At 38.5% G+C, this 18,334-nt stretch overlaps 1 protein-coding gene across 1 annotated transcript in view; it reads right to left on the bottom strand.

Annotated features, from left to right (window-relative positions):
• The window catches only part of UNC5D (unc-5 netrin receptor D), a 249,009-nt gene that overhangs the window by 95,784 nt on the left and 134,891 nt on the right, over positions 1-18,334 (bottom strand). Inside the window, exons 5-7 of the mRNA XM_033225271.1 lie at positions 14,886-15,066; positions 13,864-14,031; positions 11,899-12,063 (exon numbers count right to left, since the gene is read on the bottom strand). Of these exons, the coding sequence (XP_033081162.1) occupies positions 11,899-12,063; positions 13,864-14,031; positions 14,886-15,066 (514 nt within the window). The remainder of the gene's footprint in view (positions 1-11,898; positions 12,064-13,863; positions 14,032-14,885; positions 15,067-18,334) is intronic.

Genomic DNA, 18,334 nt, shown 5'->3' with positions numbered 1-18,334 from the left:
AACAAAAAGTCCAGATTCTATAATTCAAGCTTAAGATAATCATGTATTGGTTAATGTCATGATAATCACTGACTTTGAGGCAAGAATGATATTCAAATATTTAAAAATCATTTAAAAAATCTTATCAAAATGAAATTAATATATTGAAGAGATATCCACTTTCCCATGTTTATTGTCACATGATTTACAATAGTAAAGATATGAAAACAACCTAAATTCCTGTTGACAAATGAATGCATAAAGAAAATGTAGTATATACAAACAATGAAGTATTATTCACCCTTAAAAGAGAAGGACATCCTGCTACTTTCAATAACATAGATGAACCTGGAGAATATACTAAGTAAAGCAAGCCAGATGCAGAAAGATAAATCTGTTTGATCTCACTTATATGAGAAATGTAAAAATACCAAATTCATAGAGACAGAGTAGAATGGTGGTTGCCGAGGGCATGGGCTGGGATGGAGGACATGGAGAGATAATGGTCAAGGGGTATAAAGTTTAATTAGGCAAGATAAAGAAGTCCTAGAAATCTAATGTGAAATAATATGACTACTGTTAACAATATTGTACTGTATACTTGAAATCTGCTAAAAGGGCAAGGCTTAAATGTTCTCACCACACATGCACTGAAAAAAAAAAAAAAGGAGCTATGTGAGGTGATGGATATGCTAATTAGCTTGATGTGGCAACTATTGCACAAGTGCACATATATCAAATCATCAAGCTGTGCAACTTAAATATATACAATTTTTAACTGTCAGGTATACCTCAATAAAGTTGTAAAAAAGGAATCCTATTTGTAAATGCCAGCCTTGCCAAAGGGTCACAGTGGCTTCCTGCTGTGTTAAGGGTTGTTCCTTAAATTGCTCAGGAGGGAGGTAGGGAGGTTTGGGGAGGGAAGATGGTGGGGGTTGAGATTTGGGAGGTGTTTGTTATGACGACTAAGAAAATACTTCACTGATATGAGGCTATCAGTCCTGACTCATTAGAAAATGCTTAAAGGGAAATTGTAAATTGAGGACCCTTGACTTACAAATTGTTTTTCAGCTTCATTAGTTCTCATGCTAGTCCAAACATTTATTTAACATTACAGACCAAATTACCTGTACATAGGGTCTACATCGGTCTTGTTTACCTATTTCCAGTACCTAGAACAGTAAATAGAATATAGTAGGTACTCAGTAAACATCTGTCAAATGAATCGGTGCTGCTAAGTCTTATACAGTGTACATAATTTCAATCACAAATATTACAAAGTCAAGGTTCATCAATTTCCTATGTTCTACATGAATTCATAGGATGTTGTGGCTTCTTGATGAGGAGTTTGGAGTACAATGCTAAAGAGGTTGAATTTGATAAGTCAGTCCCTAAGTGAGGCCAGCAACTTGTTTTGTTGGGTTAGGGCAATTTGTTTTTATTTCATATCTAAAAGATGCCCAAGTCACTTTATGTAACCATCACTCAAATGGCTGATTTTAGGTGTGAATGAGAATAAACTTCTCTTCAAAACTCATTAAAAAACATATAATCTGAAGTCACTGACATGTCAGTGGTGTTATTTTCATACTATATAATGTATTTTATATATATGTGTATATATGTTTAATATGTGTGTGCATATATATCTGGAAGCTGGTAAATATATAGCTGCAATGTATGTTCATATTTTACATGTATATATATGTATATCTATTTTAATGTGCTTATGTTGTGTGTGTATGTGTGTGTATATATATGTATAGGTGTGTGTATCTATCTCATTTTTAAGCTAAAATGAAACTTAGCGATCTTCTTGCTCAATTTCCTCATTTTACAGTTACAGGCGCAAGATTGTGAGGTTTGCCCAAGGTAACGCACTAGTTAATGAAAGATCTGAACTGGGACCTAGGACTCCTGACTCTTTGTTTAGAGCTCTTTTTACTACCCTATGATATGTTTCTAAATGATCATGGCAATTTTCCATTCCACCAAACACTAACACTGTCCTGTACTAAACACACATAAGAAGGCCAGGTCTTTTCTTATTCACAGTACTGACACTCTGGCGAACGAGGAAGGACCGCGTTCATGGAATTAATGATAACGTCTATTGATGATGTTAGTATCATCTTGATTTTATTTATCACCTTTCGTAATGATTTTGAAGAGATGTGTATTTAATTTGTAATTTAAAGAGAATAGGTAGAATCAAAACAAAGAGGTTTCCTTTATCTCTATTAATTTGCTTTGTTCAGCACACCCCAGAGGCCACTGAGTTTTTCACAACAGTAGATCACTCAGTTTTAAATCACTGCCCTGATTGGGTTCTTGCCACTTCTTTTATAGCCAAACCACGCTATGATCTCAGACATTAAATCTTTCTCTAGTCCAGACTAATATTTCTTACCCAGGGTTTTGTGCTATTGAATCCCGATTAATTACACTGCAAATGTAAAATTTGTAATTTACAGAACTAATAAAATAAGGATAGTTTTGTTTATATGACAGAAAGCCTAAACTTTGGAAACACCCTGACTAGAAGAGACTTTGGATATCCATCATTACTGACAGCAAAAAATATTTTAAATATTGAAAATAAATATGGCAAGATTGGTAATTTTGGAATCTGGGAATGTGGAATAAGAGAAGTACCAGGCATGCATCATTGTTCTAGAACTGGTTCACAACAGAACGGTAATCCTGGAATCTATAAATTGCTATACAGTCTAGTACAGTCTAGTAATGCATACGTTGTTGGATTTTGTTTCTCCCCGCTCTACTGAGAAAGAATTTTTGAATTTGTGTTGACAAATTAGGATTTGCTTTATAAAAATTATTTTCTACCACCTGTAATCCCAGCACTTTGGGAAGCCAAGGTGGGTGGATCACGTGAGGTCAGGAGTTTAAGACAAGCTTGGCCAACACGGCGAAACCCCATCTCTACTAAAAATACAAACATTAGCCGGACATGGTGGCACATGCCTGTAATCCCAGCTACTAGGGAGACTGAGACAGGATAATCGCTTGAACCCAGGAGGCAGAGGTTGCAGTGAGCCGAAATTGTGTCACTGCATTCCAACCTGGGCGACAGAGTAAGACTCCATCTCAAATAAATAAATAAATAAATAAGTAAGTAAGTAAGTAAGTAATATAAAAAATATTTTCTGCCCAGCTTGTCAGAATACATGTATTTCTTATGAATGAAAGACGCTTGTATATCCTACTCACTATGGTGAGGACTGATTTTCTCACCTGTGGTTCAAGTGTTCTTCCTTCCCTCTCCTGAGCCTTTCTCTTGAGGGTTTATTTTATTTTATTTTATTTTTAAGAGACAGAGTCTTGCTATGTTGCCCAGGTTGAAGTGCAGTGGCTATTTACAAGCACAGTCATGGTGCTCTATAGCCTTGAACTTGATCCTCCTGCCTCAGCCTCCAGAATAGCTGGGACTATATAGGTGTGAACAACCGTGTATGACTTTGAGTTGTTTTTAACTGTTGGTTAGAATCATAAAATTTTAGAACTTCTTGGGACCTTATAGATCCCCTGGTCTGTCACCTTCTCAGGACCAAATCCTACCAGCTAAGCAGAGGAAGGACAGAAAATGGAGAGTAGTTCATTCCGCTACTTATCAGAAGTTCTAGGAAAGGATATTGATTCTTTTGTCTGACAGAAAGTTTAAGAGTCCTTGTGAACTGTTAGGGTTGCCCCAAACTCTTTTTGATAACTGACAGTACTTCTCAAATTACTGCTCAAAACTAGTTTGTATAAAGGATGTAATGAATGTATAAATAATGTCTTCTACAGATTTTAATGACAAGTACATTTTATTTTATTAGACACTATCTTAACCAGATATATTAGGAAAAGTTTTAATGAAATATAGAAAGTATTGCACTGTTGATACTCCTGCAGAACATGGAAAACTTTTTTTTTCTGCTGCAAGAATTCCTTTATTAGAAAACTGGGCATGGTGGTTTACACCTGTAATCCTAGCACTTTGGGACCCTGAGGTGGGAGTATCACTTGAACCCAGGAGTTTGAGGCTGCAGTAAGCTATGATTGTGCCATTGAACTCCAGTTTGGGCAACAGAGTGAGATACTGTCTCAAACAAAACAAAACACCACACACACACACACCACACACACACACACACACACACACACACACTATCGTTATTGCTATTTTGTATAATAGAGTGCTTACTATGGAGGGAAAATGCTTTACTCAGATTAGTTTATCTTCTCACAAAGAACCCTTTGTAATAGATACTGTTATAATTTTTGTTTTATAGATGAGCAAATTTAAGCTTAGAGAAATTAAGACACTTGTTCAAAGTGTTCCTGCCCGTAGTATTATAATCGGAATTCAAACTCAAACTATCTCACTACAGAGCCCTGAGGCTTCAACCTATCCTTCATTTAAGGGATGAATATTCACACCCAACAGGCTCAATTCATTCTTTTCTTCCAATTGTAGTTCCTGTCTGTCCATTTTGAGTGGAGAATAGCTGGTTTCAACTCAGTCACAAAGGAGCTTTGAAGGCTATTTAGCCTGTGTTCTTAATGCCAGATAAATCCATGCCCAACATGGGCCAGTGTCACTGAAGCTCAACCTCTGTAGCTTCCAACAGTCCCCAGTTCAGTGTTTCTCGGGAATATCATCGATAAAATTGTCTTTGTTATGGATTTGTACTCTCACTGATGATCGGGTTCTAAGATTATAATTTAAGAAATGCTTTTAAGCTTTCTAATGGGTTTGTCTCCAGTTTACATCATCACAGGGACTCATACTTATGTGTTTGTTTAGTTTTCTTGGGTTTGTGTTATGTTTTACTTTGTTTTGCTTTCATTTTTTCCCTCGCTAAGTAATATGATCTGGAGGTACATGCATCCTGCTCTCCAGCTGCCCAAATTCAGTTTTAGCACCCTTATTTACAGTGGAGGTGTTTTATTTTGATTTCTCTCATAAAATGAACAAAGTTAACAAGATGTGCTTGAGAGAAATCAACTTCCAGAGACTATGTTTCTGAAGTGCTACATAGGACTTCCTGTCTAATTTTGCCAAAAGAATGCAAGCATAGTGGAAAAATACATATTGAAATATGTTGTAGGAAAAAGTGGGTAGCAATGGGAAAACGTAGGTAGAAGGAGAGTTAAAGAGAGACAAGCAGAATAACTTCCTTCATTTCTATTAGCTGAGAAAGCAGTTCTTACCTAGGCTCTTCTGTCCTGGCTCTGTACCTGTGGCACAGATCCATGAGGAAATAGAAGATGATGGCAATAGAAAAAGTTTCCTGGATGACAAAAGGCATCTTAAGTATTTCAGACCTGGTTGGTAAGAAAGGTCACAGATTTTTAATAGCTTATGAAATACGCATCCATCATAAACCAATGGATGAATGCCAGTCTTCATTGAGAAGGGAGATCATGTTCAAAAAAAAAAAAAATAAAAAATAAATGTCTTTTTCTTTTCGTTAACAAAGCATAAAAATAGAAAAGTCAATAGTGGGTGGGTAACAAAGAGAGAAGTGTTATGGTAATTTGTTGCGTGCATTTTATTCTTGATCTTGTTTATGTCCAATCCACTCAGGATATGGCACTTGAGTGCAAGTGCCCATCAAGAGGCACAGAAATGACAGTTTTAGCTTTGTAAAAAAATTGTTTTTAAAGCCTTCACCAAGACACATGAATATTGCACTATCTCTGCTTTATTTTCTTTTTAATTAAGCACAACGGAAATGTCAGTCTGAGCCACTCCACTCGGTCTTGTTAAAGCTTGTTCCTCACTGGTCTTCATATTGGTGCCCATAATGGGAAAGTGTTTATTGGGGCATGGGGGAGAGATTGTTGCTAAGCTGCTAATGACACCATATGTGCCCAAATCTACATTCTAAGGACTCCTGTGGGTCTGCGATATTATGTCCACATTTGCTATGCAGTATATATGAAGGCAAATTCTGAATTAATCAATTGTTATGCAGAAAGCCAAGCTATTGAGTATCTCTAGGAAAAAGTCTTTATGTGAAAAGGAGCACGTACTATGTCCTATAAATTAAAAGTACTTGGGAGAATTAGCAAGCAGTAGGTTGCTTTGTGGCCACATAAAAATATACTGTGTTGGTATGTTATCTTGCTAATGCCATTTTCATTTCTTGACTTTAGAGAGTTTATGCTATAATTAAGCAATTGTGCTGTGTGGCTGGTTCAGCTGATTCTGAAATATGAACTTGTCTAACAAAAAGTCTAGATTGAGTCGAGTATGATTTCTGACTCTGACCAAAGAAAGGAATTGATAGGTTTTGTTTTGGTAAAGGGACACTCATCCGTTATAATCCTATAAACAAAAGAGGTATTCCATAAAACCACTAGTACAGAAATAAGTTGTTTTAGATGCTAAGAGCTATCTCCAGGATGAAATTTCTCTGATTCAGTGCCCTAGGAAATACAGGGAAGGAACTCAGGTAATTACTGTAATGGATAACAATGAGGTTTAGAATGGTCCAAGAGAAAATGCTTAACAAAGCAAACATGTCTTTCCTGTGATTACAGGTTCACCTTTTCAGGTACTTCCTCTAGGTCATTTAAGTAGATCATTCAACAGACAATGTGGTTAGATTATTAGATGTAGCTCCGGGATGTTTATTTGAACCTGCTATTGTGTAGATGTCTTTATCCTTGATGGGGTTTCCTAACCATCAACTCAAACTTTTCTTATCACTGCAGCCATGAGAAGTGAAAACAAACCACTGTTTTACTGATATTTCAGTTTTTGAACTGCCAGTGTTGAACTGACCTATGTTATACCTTGACAAGAGGAATGGCTTAGCTATCAGGTAGCTAAGCCTTGGAGACTTCCTCTGTCTTTCAGGCCCGTGTGGCATTTCTCTAGCTTTGGTCTCACTACACATCTAGGTGCTAATCCCTTCTGAAGCATACCCATTTAATCTTCTCAAGCCAATGCCCTTAGTTTTATATCTCCTGGGGTGAAGAGAGAGGGAGCTGACTTCTCCTATTCCTCAGGATCAAATTAAACACCCTGTTATTTTCACCTTTCTCTTCCTGTCAATGAGGCACGCACAGCTTTTTTCTCTCTGGCTGTGATCTGAGAGCACAAAAGCAGCTATGTACATTAAGGAGAAAGACCAATGGTCAGGAAACCACCTGATTCTGGTGTTCTGATGGAACTACAAGTTCTTGTTTCTTGACAGTCATACCACATCATTATCTTTTTCCTCTAGAAAAGCAATACTCTAGTACAAAGGCACTGCATGTTTATGCTTGTAATTTAGATTTGTGGATTCACTGTTATTGCCAAAAAATTATTAATCTGCTTCTTACCAGTCTTGGGGGATTTACTTACTTTTTGATTTTTAAGCGACAGGGTCTCCCTTTGTCACCCAGGATGGAGTGCAGTAGAGCAATCATAGCTCACTGCAGCCTCGATCTCCTGGGCTCAAGTGATCCTTCTGCCTCAGCCTCCCGAATAGCTGGAACTACAGGTATGTACCACCACACGTGGCTCGTTTTTCATTTTTCTTTTGTAGAGACCAGGGTCTTGCTATGTTACCCACGATAGTCTTGAACTCCTAGCCTCAAGTGATCCTCCCTCCTGGGTCCCCCAAATGCAGGCATAAGCCACTGTGCCAGCCATATTTATTTTCTTGTTGAGAGCATCTAGGTATGGCCATCTGGGACAGTGTAACATTAAGGTTCTGTGTTCTAGTCACAACTGACCAAGCAACAATAATACCCAAATATTAAAGTGATCATTCAGAGCTGGCAGCTTCATCTCTAGGAGAAATGCAACCCTCAGATACAACAAAGAAAAACCAGGTGTTTTGCTGAAGGCTAAATAAAATCAAAGACATGTAGGTCATCTAAGAGCCAAGAAATGCCATTGTGAATCCTCCACGAGAAGGCGGAAATTGAGGGATTGCTTTAGGGTCATGTTGAGTATCAAGGAAGAAAATCAGGATGAAGAAAATTCCCAAATTGTAATATGACCTAGATTCTTCAATAAAGCTACTGCTCCATAAAGCTGTTGCCAAAAGGTATTTTAATCAAAGCCAGCCTTCATTGGAGCTCTATCCTCAGAGCACAGCTATTTTCACCAAAAGCACTCTAACAGAGTACCAGTGAGAACCTCAGAGTGATGTTGGCATCATTTAATTGGATTACTGTTCATTGCTTCCTAAAGAGATAGTGAAGTGTTATTTTTATTTATTTATTCTTTGAGACAGGATCTAACTGTGTTGCCTCAGCTGGGCTGCAACTGCACGATCATGGCTCACGGCAGCTTCATCCTCACACCTCAGCTTCCAGAGCAGCTGGGACTACAGGCATAAGCCACCATGTCTGGCTTATATTTTTTTAATTTTTATTTTTTGTAGAGACAGGGTCTCACTATGTTGCCCAGGCTGATCTTGAACTCTTGGACTCAAGTGATCCTCCTGCCCTGGCCTCCCAAAATGTTGGGATTACAGGTGTGAGCCACCATGTCTGGTGTTATTCATTTTTGTTATATAGGTAGCCATTTTCTACTTAAAAGGACAGAATACATCCTGGTGTTGTGCTCTTATGAACATACCCGTTTCCCACTGATATGAAAATATATCTCAATTACATCAATAATCTCATAGACTTCACCCTTTCTCCTTCAAAAATCTTCATCACTATAGCCATCAAAAGCCTCTGATCATATTTGACAAATACACTAATATGCATACAATGAAGGCTAGAAAAAACATGCTGAAGTGAAAAAGGAAATGGAAGAATTTAATAGATTACATAGAAAGAAAAGGCTTATGTAGCATTTTCAACTCATGGGGGTATTTAACAGAGATCTTTTTACACATCCCAAGCCTATCTTCCTAGCTATGTTATTTCCACTATAGGAAAGGATTGAGCTGTTTTAATTCCATAAAAGTACATATGCATCCGTGATGCATTTAATTTTATGTGCCAACTTGACTGAGCCATGGGTTGCCCAGATATCAAGTCATATATTATTCTAGATGGTTCTGTGAGGGTGTTTTTGGATGAGATTAACATTTAGATTCACAGACTGAAAAAAAGCAGATGGCCCTCCATAATGTGAGTGAGCTTCATCCAATCAGTTGAAGACCTAAATAGAACAAAAGACTGACCCTCCCGTGAGTAAGAGAGAATGCTCCTTCCTGATAGCCTTCCAACTAAAACACTGGCTCTTCCTACCTGACAGCCTTCTAACTGGGCCATCAGATGTTCCTGGTTCCATAGCAGCCTACCAACTTTTGGGCCTGAACTGGGACATGGGCTTTGCAGATTTTGGACTTGCCGGGCTTCAGAATCACATGAACCAATTTTCACAGTAAATATATTTAAATATCTCTGCATTGCACTCTTTCTCTATGTGTGTGCATATCCTATTGGTTCTGTTTCTCTGGAGACCCTGTTTAACATAGCATCTCAGATTTCAGAGTTAGGATCGAGGCTTGCCAGTACACTCTCAGTGCTGATAAGTCTTTCAGCCTTAAACAGAACTCTTATTCAATTGATAAATGACAAGCTATTACAATGCAAATGCAAAAAAAAATAATATTTGTGTGTTGGATAACAATTCTTTCTTCTATTAAGAGCTAACCATTATCTGTCTCCAATCAGTAATTCTCAGATTAAGTCTTAGTCAATTAAGATTGAAGCCTGATACCCACTGATTTTCCCCAAGTGCAAGTACAACCTGTGGTTGTTAGTGAAGGTTATTATTATGAATATAAAAATGTCAACCAGTAGCCAAATAGTTATATTGTCATGGTTCTTTAGAAGACATGAAATTCACCGCCTAACTGTACTAATTTATAATCCTGGCCAAATATCTGGACATCCCATGGTTCAGTCCGGTTGACACATAAAATTGACCAGGTATATATGTGCTTGTAAAATTCAAAAAGCTTAGTTCTGTCCTTGAAGCCACTCATGGCCATAGTTCAGGTAGTTGCTTTAAGCAGTTTATTGGCTTACTAAATGAACTCTTCCTATGGACATTGGCCATGTGTAGTTTTAGTGACACATGAGTGGTTTTCTAAGTGTTCTCCTTGTTCTCCTGTAGTGGAAATAAAAACAGTCACACCTCAAATGTGTGTATTAGAAAAACCTGGTGGTATTCAAAGAGCTGTGAGAAGCACATTTCTTTAAATATCCTTCTACTGAGCTTGTGTTCAGATTCCTTACATTTAGGAAGGGGGAAGGCTTTTTGAAGGTAGCAAATAGTTGGTATGCATTTATTAGAGCGCATACTCAAACTACAACTGGTGGGTAGGTGGTCTTCCATTACAGCCCCCTGCATTGTATCTGATGCATGCAGGGTAATCAGTGCTTATACTAGCAAATAAAGGCTATCAGGAAGTGCTCAATGTACTAATCATTTTAACCGATGTATGAACCATACAGAATTAGTCTGAAAATACAACAGGTAGCAGGTGCCTGCCTTCAAGGGTATTCAGTCATACTAAGGCAGAAAAATAAAACCAACTTAGATATTTCCTCCATACTGTCATTTTCCCAAAGAAAATGTGATGCATCTCTCTGAGAAGATCACAAACTAGTAAGCTACGGTGTGTGTGTGTGTGTGTGTGTATACATACACACACACATATATATATATCTATATATATATTTTGCTAGATACTTTCCAAAGAAATTTCCAAGAAGGCAACCAGTTCTAGAGAAATAAGTGTTGAGTCTTGTGTTTTTTAAATACCCCAGCAAAATCAATACACTTTGGTTCATCTGAGTGGGTGACTGGAGAAGAGATTCATACCAAGTGTGTACCTACTCTGTGCCATACAACATTCAAATATGTTATTTTATCATTTAGCCTTGACAATACTAAAAAGTGGGTATCATATTTGGTAATTATAGTCAGAGAAGTTAAGAGATTAAGCAACTTGCCCAAAGAACACGAAGTAAATAAGGAAGAGCACCAAATGAAAACCTATTTCTCTTGAACTCTAGTTGACCCTCCCATGTCTTCTAACCCAGGCAGACAGTCCCTTGGTGATGGTAATAATGTAATCTCAGGAGTAAAGCAAAGACTCGGGAATTTTGAAACAAATGTTCTACTTGCTACTCCACCAGACCACTGTGATACAAAGCCACCCATTTCCTCAGGTATCACTCTCCTTTCCCTGTAATTTTTTTTTTTTTTTTTTTTTTTTTTGAGACGGAGTCTCACTCTGTTGCCCAGGCTGGAGTGCAGTGGTGCAATCTCGGCTCGCTGCAAGCTCTGTCTCCCGGGTTCATGCCATTCTCCCACCTCAGCCTCCCGAGTAGCTGGGACTACAGGTGCCCACCACCAAGCCCGGCTAATTTTTTATAGTTTTAGTAGAGACGGGGTTTCACCACCAGGATGGTCTCGATCTCCTGACCTTGCGATCCGCCCACCTTGGCCTCCCAAAGTGCTGGGATTACAGGCGTGAGCCACCGCGCTCAGTCTATTTTTAAGATAACAGTCACAACACATGTTCCTTGCCACAGAATCCATGGTCTCTAAAGATGATTAAATGCTTTACTGTGCTTGCAAAATTCCTGGGGGGAAATATAACCACAGTGATCAGTATCCGAATTTCACCAAAATTAAAAATGGAAGCTTCTAAAAGTCTAAAATATTTTAACTTTTTTTCTACTCTTAAAATGTTATCAATTTAATAAATATACACCTAAACAGAATGCACAGTGATACAATATATGCATTTATACCATCTCTATTAAAAATGCATTTGTCTGCTTTTCTGCACTTTTTACCTAATTTATTTTTGCCGTTAGCAACTTGGCTTTCTGCTAACTTATTTAACCACATTAATGGCTGTACCTTACTTTCTTGAGATGCATAAATAGTATTATGAACAAACACTGAAGATGTTAAACTGAAGGTGTTACCTAGGATGCAGAGACCATCTGTGCAGTTTTCAGATTCCTGGCTTAGACCTTCACAGAATTTGCCCCCATTTCTCGGGGGTGGTGCTGTGCACTCCCGGATCCGCAAATGTTCACACTCTGGGCTGCAGACGGACCATTCGCTCCACACTTCCCAGCTCCCATCCACTTCAAAGGCAAACAAAAGAAACCATTGTTAGAATGAATCAAGTAGCTGTCAGGAGACTCACCCCAGGACTGCTGTTGTTCTAGAGCTGGATTTTAAGGAAATAACCACCAAACAGAAACAAAAGAGCATACATATCCACTTATCTTCTCTCCATGGTTTCTTTCCTGAAGAGAGAGGCTCACAAAAGCAGTGGTATAATACTCTTGCTATTTCAGGATGAGACCAATTACCAAATTGAGGCAAGCATTCATATTTCTAGCACCATTGGGTTGGCTAAAAATTTGTCATGACCCATTCTTTCCCAGTCTTTCATGCCCAAGTGCATCTTAGGTGGACAGATAAACTGTGTGCAGTAACCACTGATAATCAGCCACTTTCTTAGGGGTTGACAGTTTAGAACAGAGTAGAATGAACTGTCTTTAAGCCCTAGAAGCCCCTAAACAATATAAAGTTAAACCCAAATATATTGATAGTATTAAACTAAAACAGGTCAGTCAAACCCCAAGACACCAGGACTTATATAAATAGAATTTCTTGGGTCATGGACTGCTGCTGTATGTAGAAATGAACAAACTGAATTTAATTCCACTAAAAAGCAACCCTAGAGATCATGGCAGATGTCTGAGGCAATTGCCCTTTACCTCCTAGGAATAGTTCAACCATGCTTATGTAGGTTATTTAAGATACTGCAATTTTAAATCTAAAGCAATTAGTCAAGAATAGGGTAATATAAACAAATACTGAACTTGAAGCAAAATGTCTGAGCCCTTGTCTTGGATCTGCCAACTTATCCGCTGAGCAACCCTGGGCGAGTTACTTAGCCTCATTTTACCATGTCTGCCAACTGGGGATAGTAAAACTTACAACACAGCAGTAAATGACATTATGTATGTAAAAGCATCCTGCACAGTACCTGGCACATAGTAAGCACTCAATAAATGCTTATTGAACATAAGTCCAAAATGAAACTCCAAGAATATGCTTCTGGGAAGAGCCCTACCTTAACTTCGATTGCAACTAAATTTGCAATTTTATTATAAAGACATGAGGCTCTATCTAGTTCAGTGTCCTTGGAATTAATGTTCTGTAGTGCCTGTGAGACCCAGGTCAATTTATTTCTCAGTGGGAGGATATGTGTTTCCTAAAGAAAGTCATCTTCCATCTCATCTATTTCTTGTTGTATAAATTGGGTTACAGCCAGTAAGAGATAAAGGAATTTATGAAAGCCATACTTGGTAAATGAAGTATCTCTTTTTACAGAAAGAAAGGCAAGCATAGACAAAATGTAAAATATAGACTGCTGTGACAGTGTACAGTCTCTATCAATTGTCTTATATATAAATACAAAGCTAGAACTGATAAAGTTATTTGACTGATAACTAATGATAAAGAGTTAAACATCTGGTACCGTTCTTTTGTGCTTTAAGACAATTTATCTAATCCCTACTAACTATTATACAAATACAGGCCACAAGATGGGAGAACCCAAGGAGAGAAGGGGATGGCTTAGCCCAACCAAACGCTGGCAGTATAACCAGACTTCATAGCAATTGGCTTATTGATGACAAATGTTCAGTATCATCTGAGTATTAAAAAATATGCCCCAAAACATCGCACCGTGGCATTTTACCCACGTTGCTGCCATGACAATGAGCTCTACATTAGCACCTTGGATAAAGGTTCTATTCTAAGAACTTGGGAGAGGGTGACTTTGGAAAAGAAGGTAACATTGATTGCTTCACACCAGCTTAATAGTGTTGGTGGATCAGAAGGGAAAAGGGAATCTGCATATATCTCACCAGGACAAAGAGAAGTGCAGGTTATTTTCTGCACTGACATTCCCTCACAAAAGGCCCCACCATTGAGAGGAGCTGGGTTGGTGCAGGTCCGGGAACGTTTCTGCCATCCTCTACCACAGCGAACATTGCAGGCTGACCACTCTGTCCAGGAAGACCAGCCTCCATTCACTGAGAGAGAAAAATGGGGAGGGGAGAAAAAAAGGAGAGAGGTTTTTACTGATTGCCTACTATGTGCAAGCCACTGTGCCAGGTGCTGTGAGTCAGGCATCCAGGGACCGAGAGACTGTGCAGCCCCCACTGGCTGCTCCATCATGAGACACCAGTGGGGTCACCTCATCCAGTCCTAAGCCTATTCATCTGAAATAGGAGGGACACAGAATTTGCCTTGCAAGGAAATTATAAGAAATAGAAAGAACTCATCAATAAATCTCTAAAGCACTTGAAAATCCAGAGTATAAGAAGAAAATATCAGCATTTGAATTTCTGACTTTAAGTGCTTCAAAAATCAATCCCAGGGCTCTTCTATTGTGGAAGGGAATGCCTTTACTTATATAGCTGGGAACTTCTTTTATATAATACCTGAGATATTCAGCAAATAGTATTGTTTGTTTTTGGAGAATTTTACATACCAGGGGAGAGATTACTTGACAGCAGGTCTAGGAAAAACTGGGGTGAGTGTTGGGTTTGAGAGGCATGGGAAGCAGAAGTTGCCCATCTCAATTCTTTTCAAATATAAACATAATGGAATAAAATAAACAGCTTTTTATTATTTTTAAAAGAGAGATTGGAAATGTCACTGACTATCACATGGAAGTGCAATATTGGAAGGAACAGCAAACACATTAATAGAAATAGTGATGTTTTTCGCCTGCCAGGTGGGGGAGGCAGGCTAGAGCGCTGCAGTGAAGGAACCCCAAGGTCTTTGCAGCTCTCGACATTAAAAGTTTTAATAAAACATACATCCCTCTGCCTCTCTGCTTTCTGTCCTCCCTATCCATTTCTGGCCTTTGGGCTGGTCTTACCGTAAACTACCACAGTGGCTGACAGGCTTCTCCTCTTAGCCACGATGTTGGCTGCCATGCAGGTGTAATTTCCTGAGTCCGAGAGCCGTGCCTGCCTGATGATCAGGTTATGGTCAGCCCTGGTGTCAATGTTCTCATCTTGTTCAGAGTCAATGGGCTCCTCATTTTTCAGCCATTCCACCTACAGGAAGAAAGGAATGTTTATGAGTCACTAAAAAAATCAGAACTCTTTTCTGGAATTGAAAGGTGAGCAGATTCGGGTGTGGGAGAGAGATGTATCTAAAATATAGAGCAACAGCAATGATTGGTTTCTTTATTCCATATCCTGTCCCTTTTGTTTGGTAAATTTGGTTATATTCAGGAAATGGATACTCAAGCTAATAAGCTGGGAGCAGGAAAAGAACACAAATATCCTACACTGACTTTGACCCATTTTCTAAAAATGCACTGGAGGAGAGAAAAGAGGTGACTGCAATTAGGCCATTTCATTTCATTACAACGTTCATGATGATGATATTTCAATAACTGGTCCAAAGTGGAGCTCAGAAAATCAACATATAAATGTAGAACTTGTATTTTGTGTTGAGAGGATATTACATTATTAGACAAGGTTTCAAGTCAAGATGCCTGAATTTAAACAAGTTTTGATAAAGGTTTGAGACTGTACTAAGGCTAAAGTAATACAGTTTTGAGCAATCATAAGCAGCTTTAAATTTAAAGCTCAGTGTTCTGTAGATTTTGAGATAAGTTTCTTTGGTGATCATTTATGTTACTCCTCCAGTGATCGAACAGACATTTAGCACTTGGGTTAGGTAGCTGACACAGTTGAGGCCCAGCCCCTCTTCTGGAGAAGCTCACCTTCCCCATCCTCTGAACACAGACTACTCCCATTTCTGATGTGTTTTCTCCTAGATGCTGAAGAACCTATTTTCTTCTTCCCAGTTTTATCTTGGTCCTGTCCTTGGTCTAAACTTCTCTTTCCTTGAACACAAAAGGAAGACACAGATGGAAGCCTTCTGCTCCCGGGATCCTCAATTTACTTCAAATGAAGATACACCACCCTGAGCACCTCTATTTCATCACATGCCACTTTCCTCTGATCTGTTATTTCCTTATTCACTCTCTACTTCCATATCTAAGCAACATCTCTACTCTCTAGTGCCCCTTGGTAGCACTAGACACATCTCTTGTTTGACAACCACCATTCAGTTCTAGTTATCAGCATAGGTAAAACACAGTAATTTAACGGACACATAAAAACTGACATTTATTACAGAAAGCAATGGCCATGATGACATCAAAGAGAAGTCACACAGGAGCATACACATCAGGGGCATTTCATCATACTCTGTGCAGCTAATTGAAAGCTGGTTTTAGAATAAGATATCTCATTTCATTTCTTAAGTCTAAATAATTTTAATTTATCAACAATAAAAAGTGTCATCTGGGCCAGGCGCGACAGCTCATGCCTGTAATCCCAGAACTTTGGGAGGCCAAGGTGGGCAGATCACGAGGTCAGGAGTTGCAGACCAGCTGACTAACACAGTGAAACCCTGTCTTTACTAAAATTATTAAAATTAGCCAGGTTGGTGGCATGTGCCTGTAATCCCAGATACTCAGGAGGCTGAGGCAGGAGAATCGCTTGAAACAGGGAGGCAGAGGTTGCAGTGAGCTGAGAATGCACCACTGCACTCCAGCCTGGGCAACAGAGCAAGACTCCTTCTCAAAACAAACAAACAAACAAAAGTGTCATCTCTTCTATAATCATTTGGTTTAATAACGATTTGTCTTTGTAAAAAGGGATTTACCAGGGGAAGACATATAAGGATCCTTCCATACTTACCCCAAGTACCACCCCATGAATGAGAGCTTAAATACCCCAAATCATCACCATCCAAAACTTACTTTAGAAGAGGTTAATTTGAAAGAAAATGATACCAACTAGCACAAAGAAGAGATCTGAGAATTACAGTAAACGTAAAGAAAAGCTGTAGAGCCGAGTGGTAACAGACAATGAAGTAAAAATGCAAATCTCACTACCAAGTCCTGGGGTTTCTGATGGCACCAGCCTGGAAGGTACTAAAGATGATCAGAGACAAAAAGTGTTGCTCTGTTTAACAAAGTAGGGCAATGGAACCAATTTTATAACACAGCTGTGTTATGACTACCAGCCTGTGACACAATGTCTTCCATTCACTACTACCATTGCCTATTTCAGAGCCATCCATTTGTTCCTCTGACAAATATCTAAACATTTGTTGAGTATCAGAGATTGTACTGAGAGCTAGGTAAAACTAAGTGAACAAAACCAAGATGGTCTCTTCTTTCACTGGATCTTACAATGAGTGGGTAAAATAGAAGTAAGTAAACGGGTAAGTAAATCTACATTCTCACCAAAATATAAAAGTTGAGGGTCATATTGTCTCAATACAATGACTATAATAAATAAATTCCTTTCCCTTGAAAATTACCCAGGCTTGGGTATTTTGTTATGAGCAACAAGAAATGGATTAAGACCTCACCCTGCCATGATCTTCTTTCTGGGATTTTTGCAGTGGCTTCTTAACTAACTGGTCTGTCTGTGGCTTCTATTCTTGCCTTTACAGTTGATGTTAGGATGTAACCCTTACTGTAACGTCAATAGAATTAGGTCTTTTAAATTGCCATCAGTCCTGTATCACTGCAAGGAAGAAGTTGATCAGCTTAAAGCAGGTCTGGGAACTTTTTTGCTCTACCTCCACTCTCCTCCTAGGTCAGAAATTCAGGGGCAAATTGCCTGCTTTCTGATTAATTCCTTACATTTGCTATTTGTAGCATCTAGCAAGCACTTCTCCTATGTCCCCAGCTCAGCTGTCCTCTTCTTTCATACCTCTCCTCAAACAGTTGGTCAGGAAGTAGAGAAAGTCTGGCATTGACCCATAAATAAATTATTCATAGAGAGTAGATAGCCAGAGAGAGCCCTGTGGGCAGTGCTCCTGAAGACTGTAACTAAAGGAGTCCTAGCACCTGGAAATCAAGAAAAGCTGTCCTAAAGGAATCTTGGCTCAGAGGAAAATTAAAGGTACAACCGTCAAGTAGAAACTTGCTTCAAATTGAAAACTTAAAGAAAAATAAAATCATGCACAAAAGAACGAGGCCAACAAACTAGGAAAATATTTGCCATAAATTTGATAAAGGTTAATAATATGAATGGTATGAGTAAAAATAATATGAATGCTCAAACTTTCATTTAAGTTGATGATAAAAACCTATTCCAGTAAATCTGGCATCAAGATGAGTATGTAATACATGAAAAAAATATCCACAAAACACATAACAGTTAAACAATTGAATATTATGTAGCACTAAGAATAAAGTCTAAAAATTAATAAGTTAGAAGTTAGAGCAGTATGTTTCCTATCAAAGTAGTCAAGATTAAAATCTCTCTCTCAAACACACATGGAGTTTTT

This window comes from Trachypithecus francoisi, unplaced genomic scaffold, assembly GCF_009764315.1.
Source record: "Trachypithecus francoisi isolate TF-2019V2 unplaced genomic scaffold, Tfra_2.0 Contig01440, whole genome shotgun sequence".
Taxonomy (NCBI): Eukaryota; Metazoa; Chordata; class Mammalia; order Primates; family Cercopithecidae; genus Trachypithecus; species Trachypithecus francoisi.
This window is presented reverse-complemented; position numbering and strand designations above follow the sequence as displayed.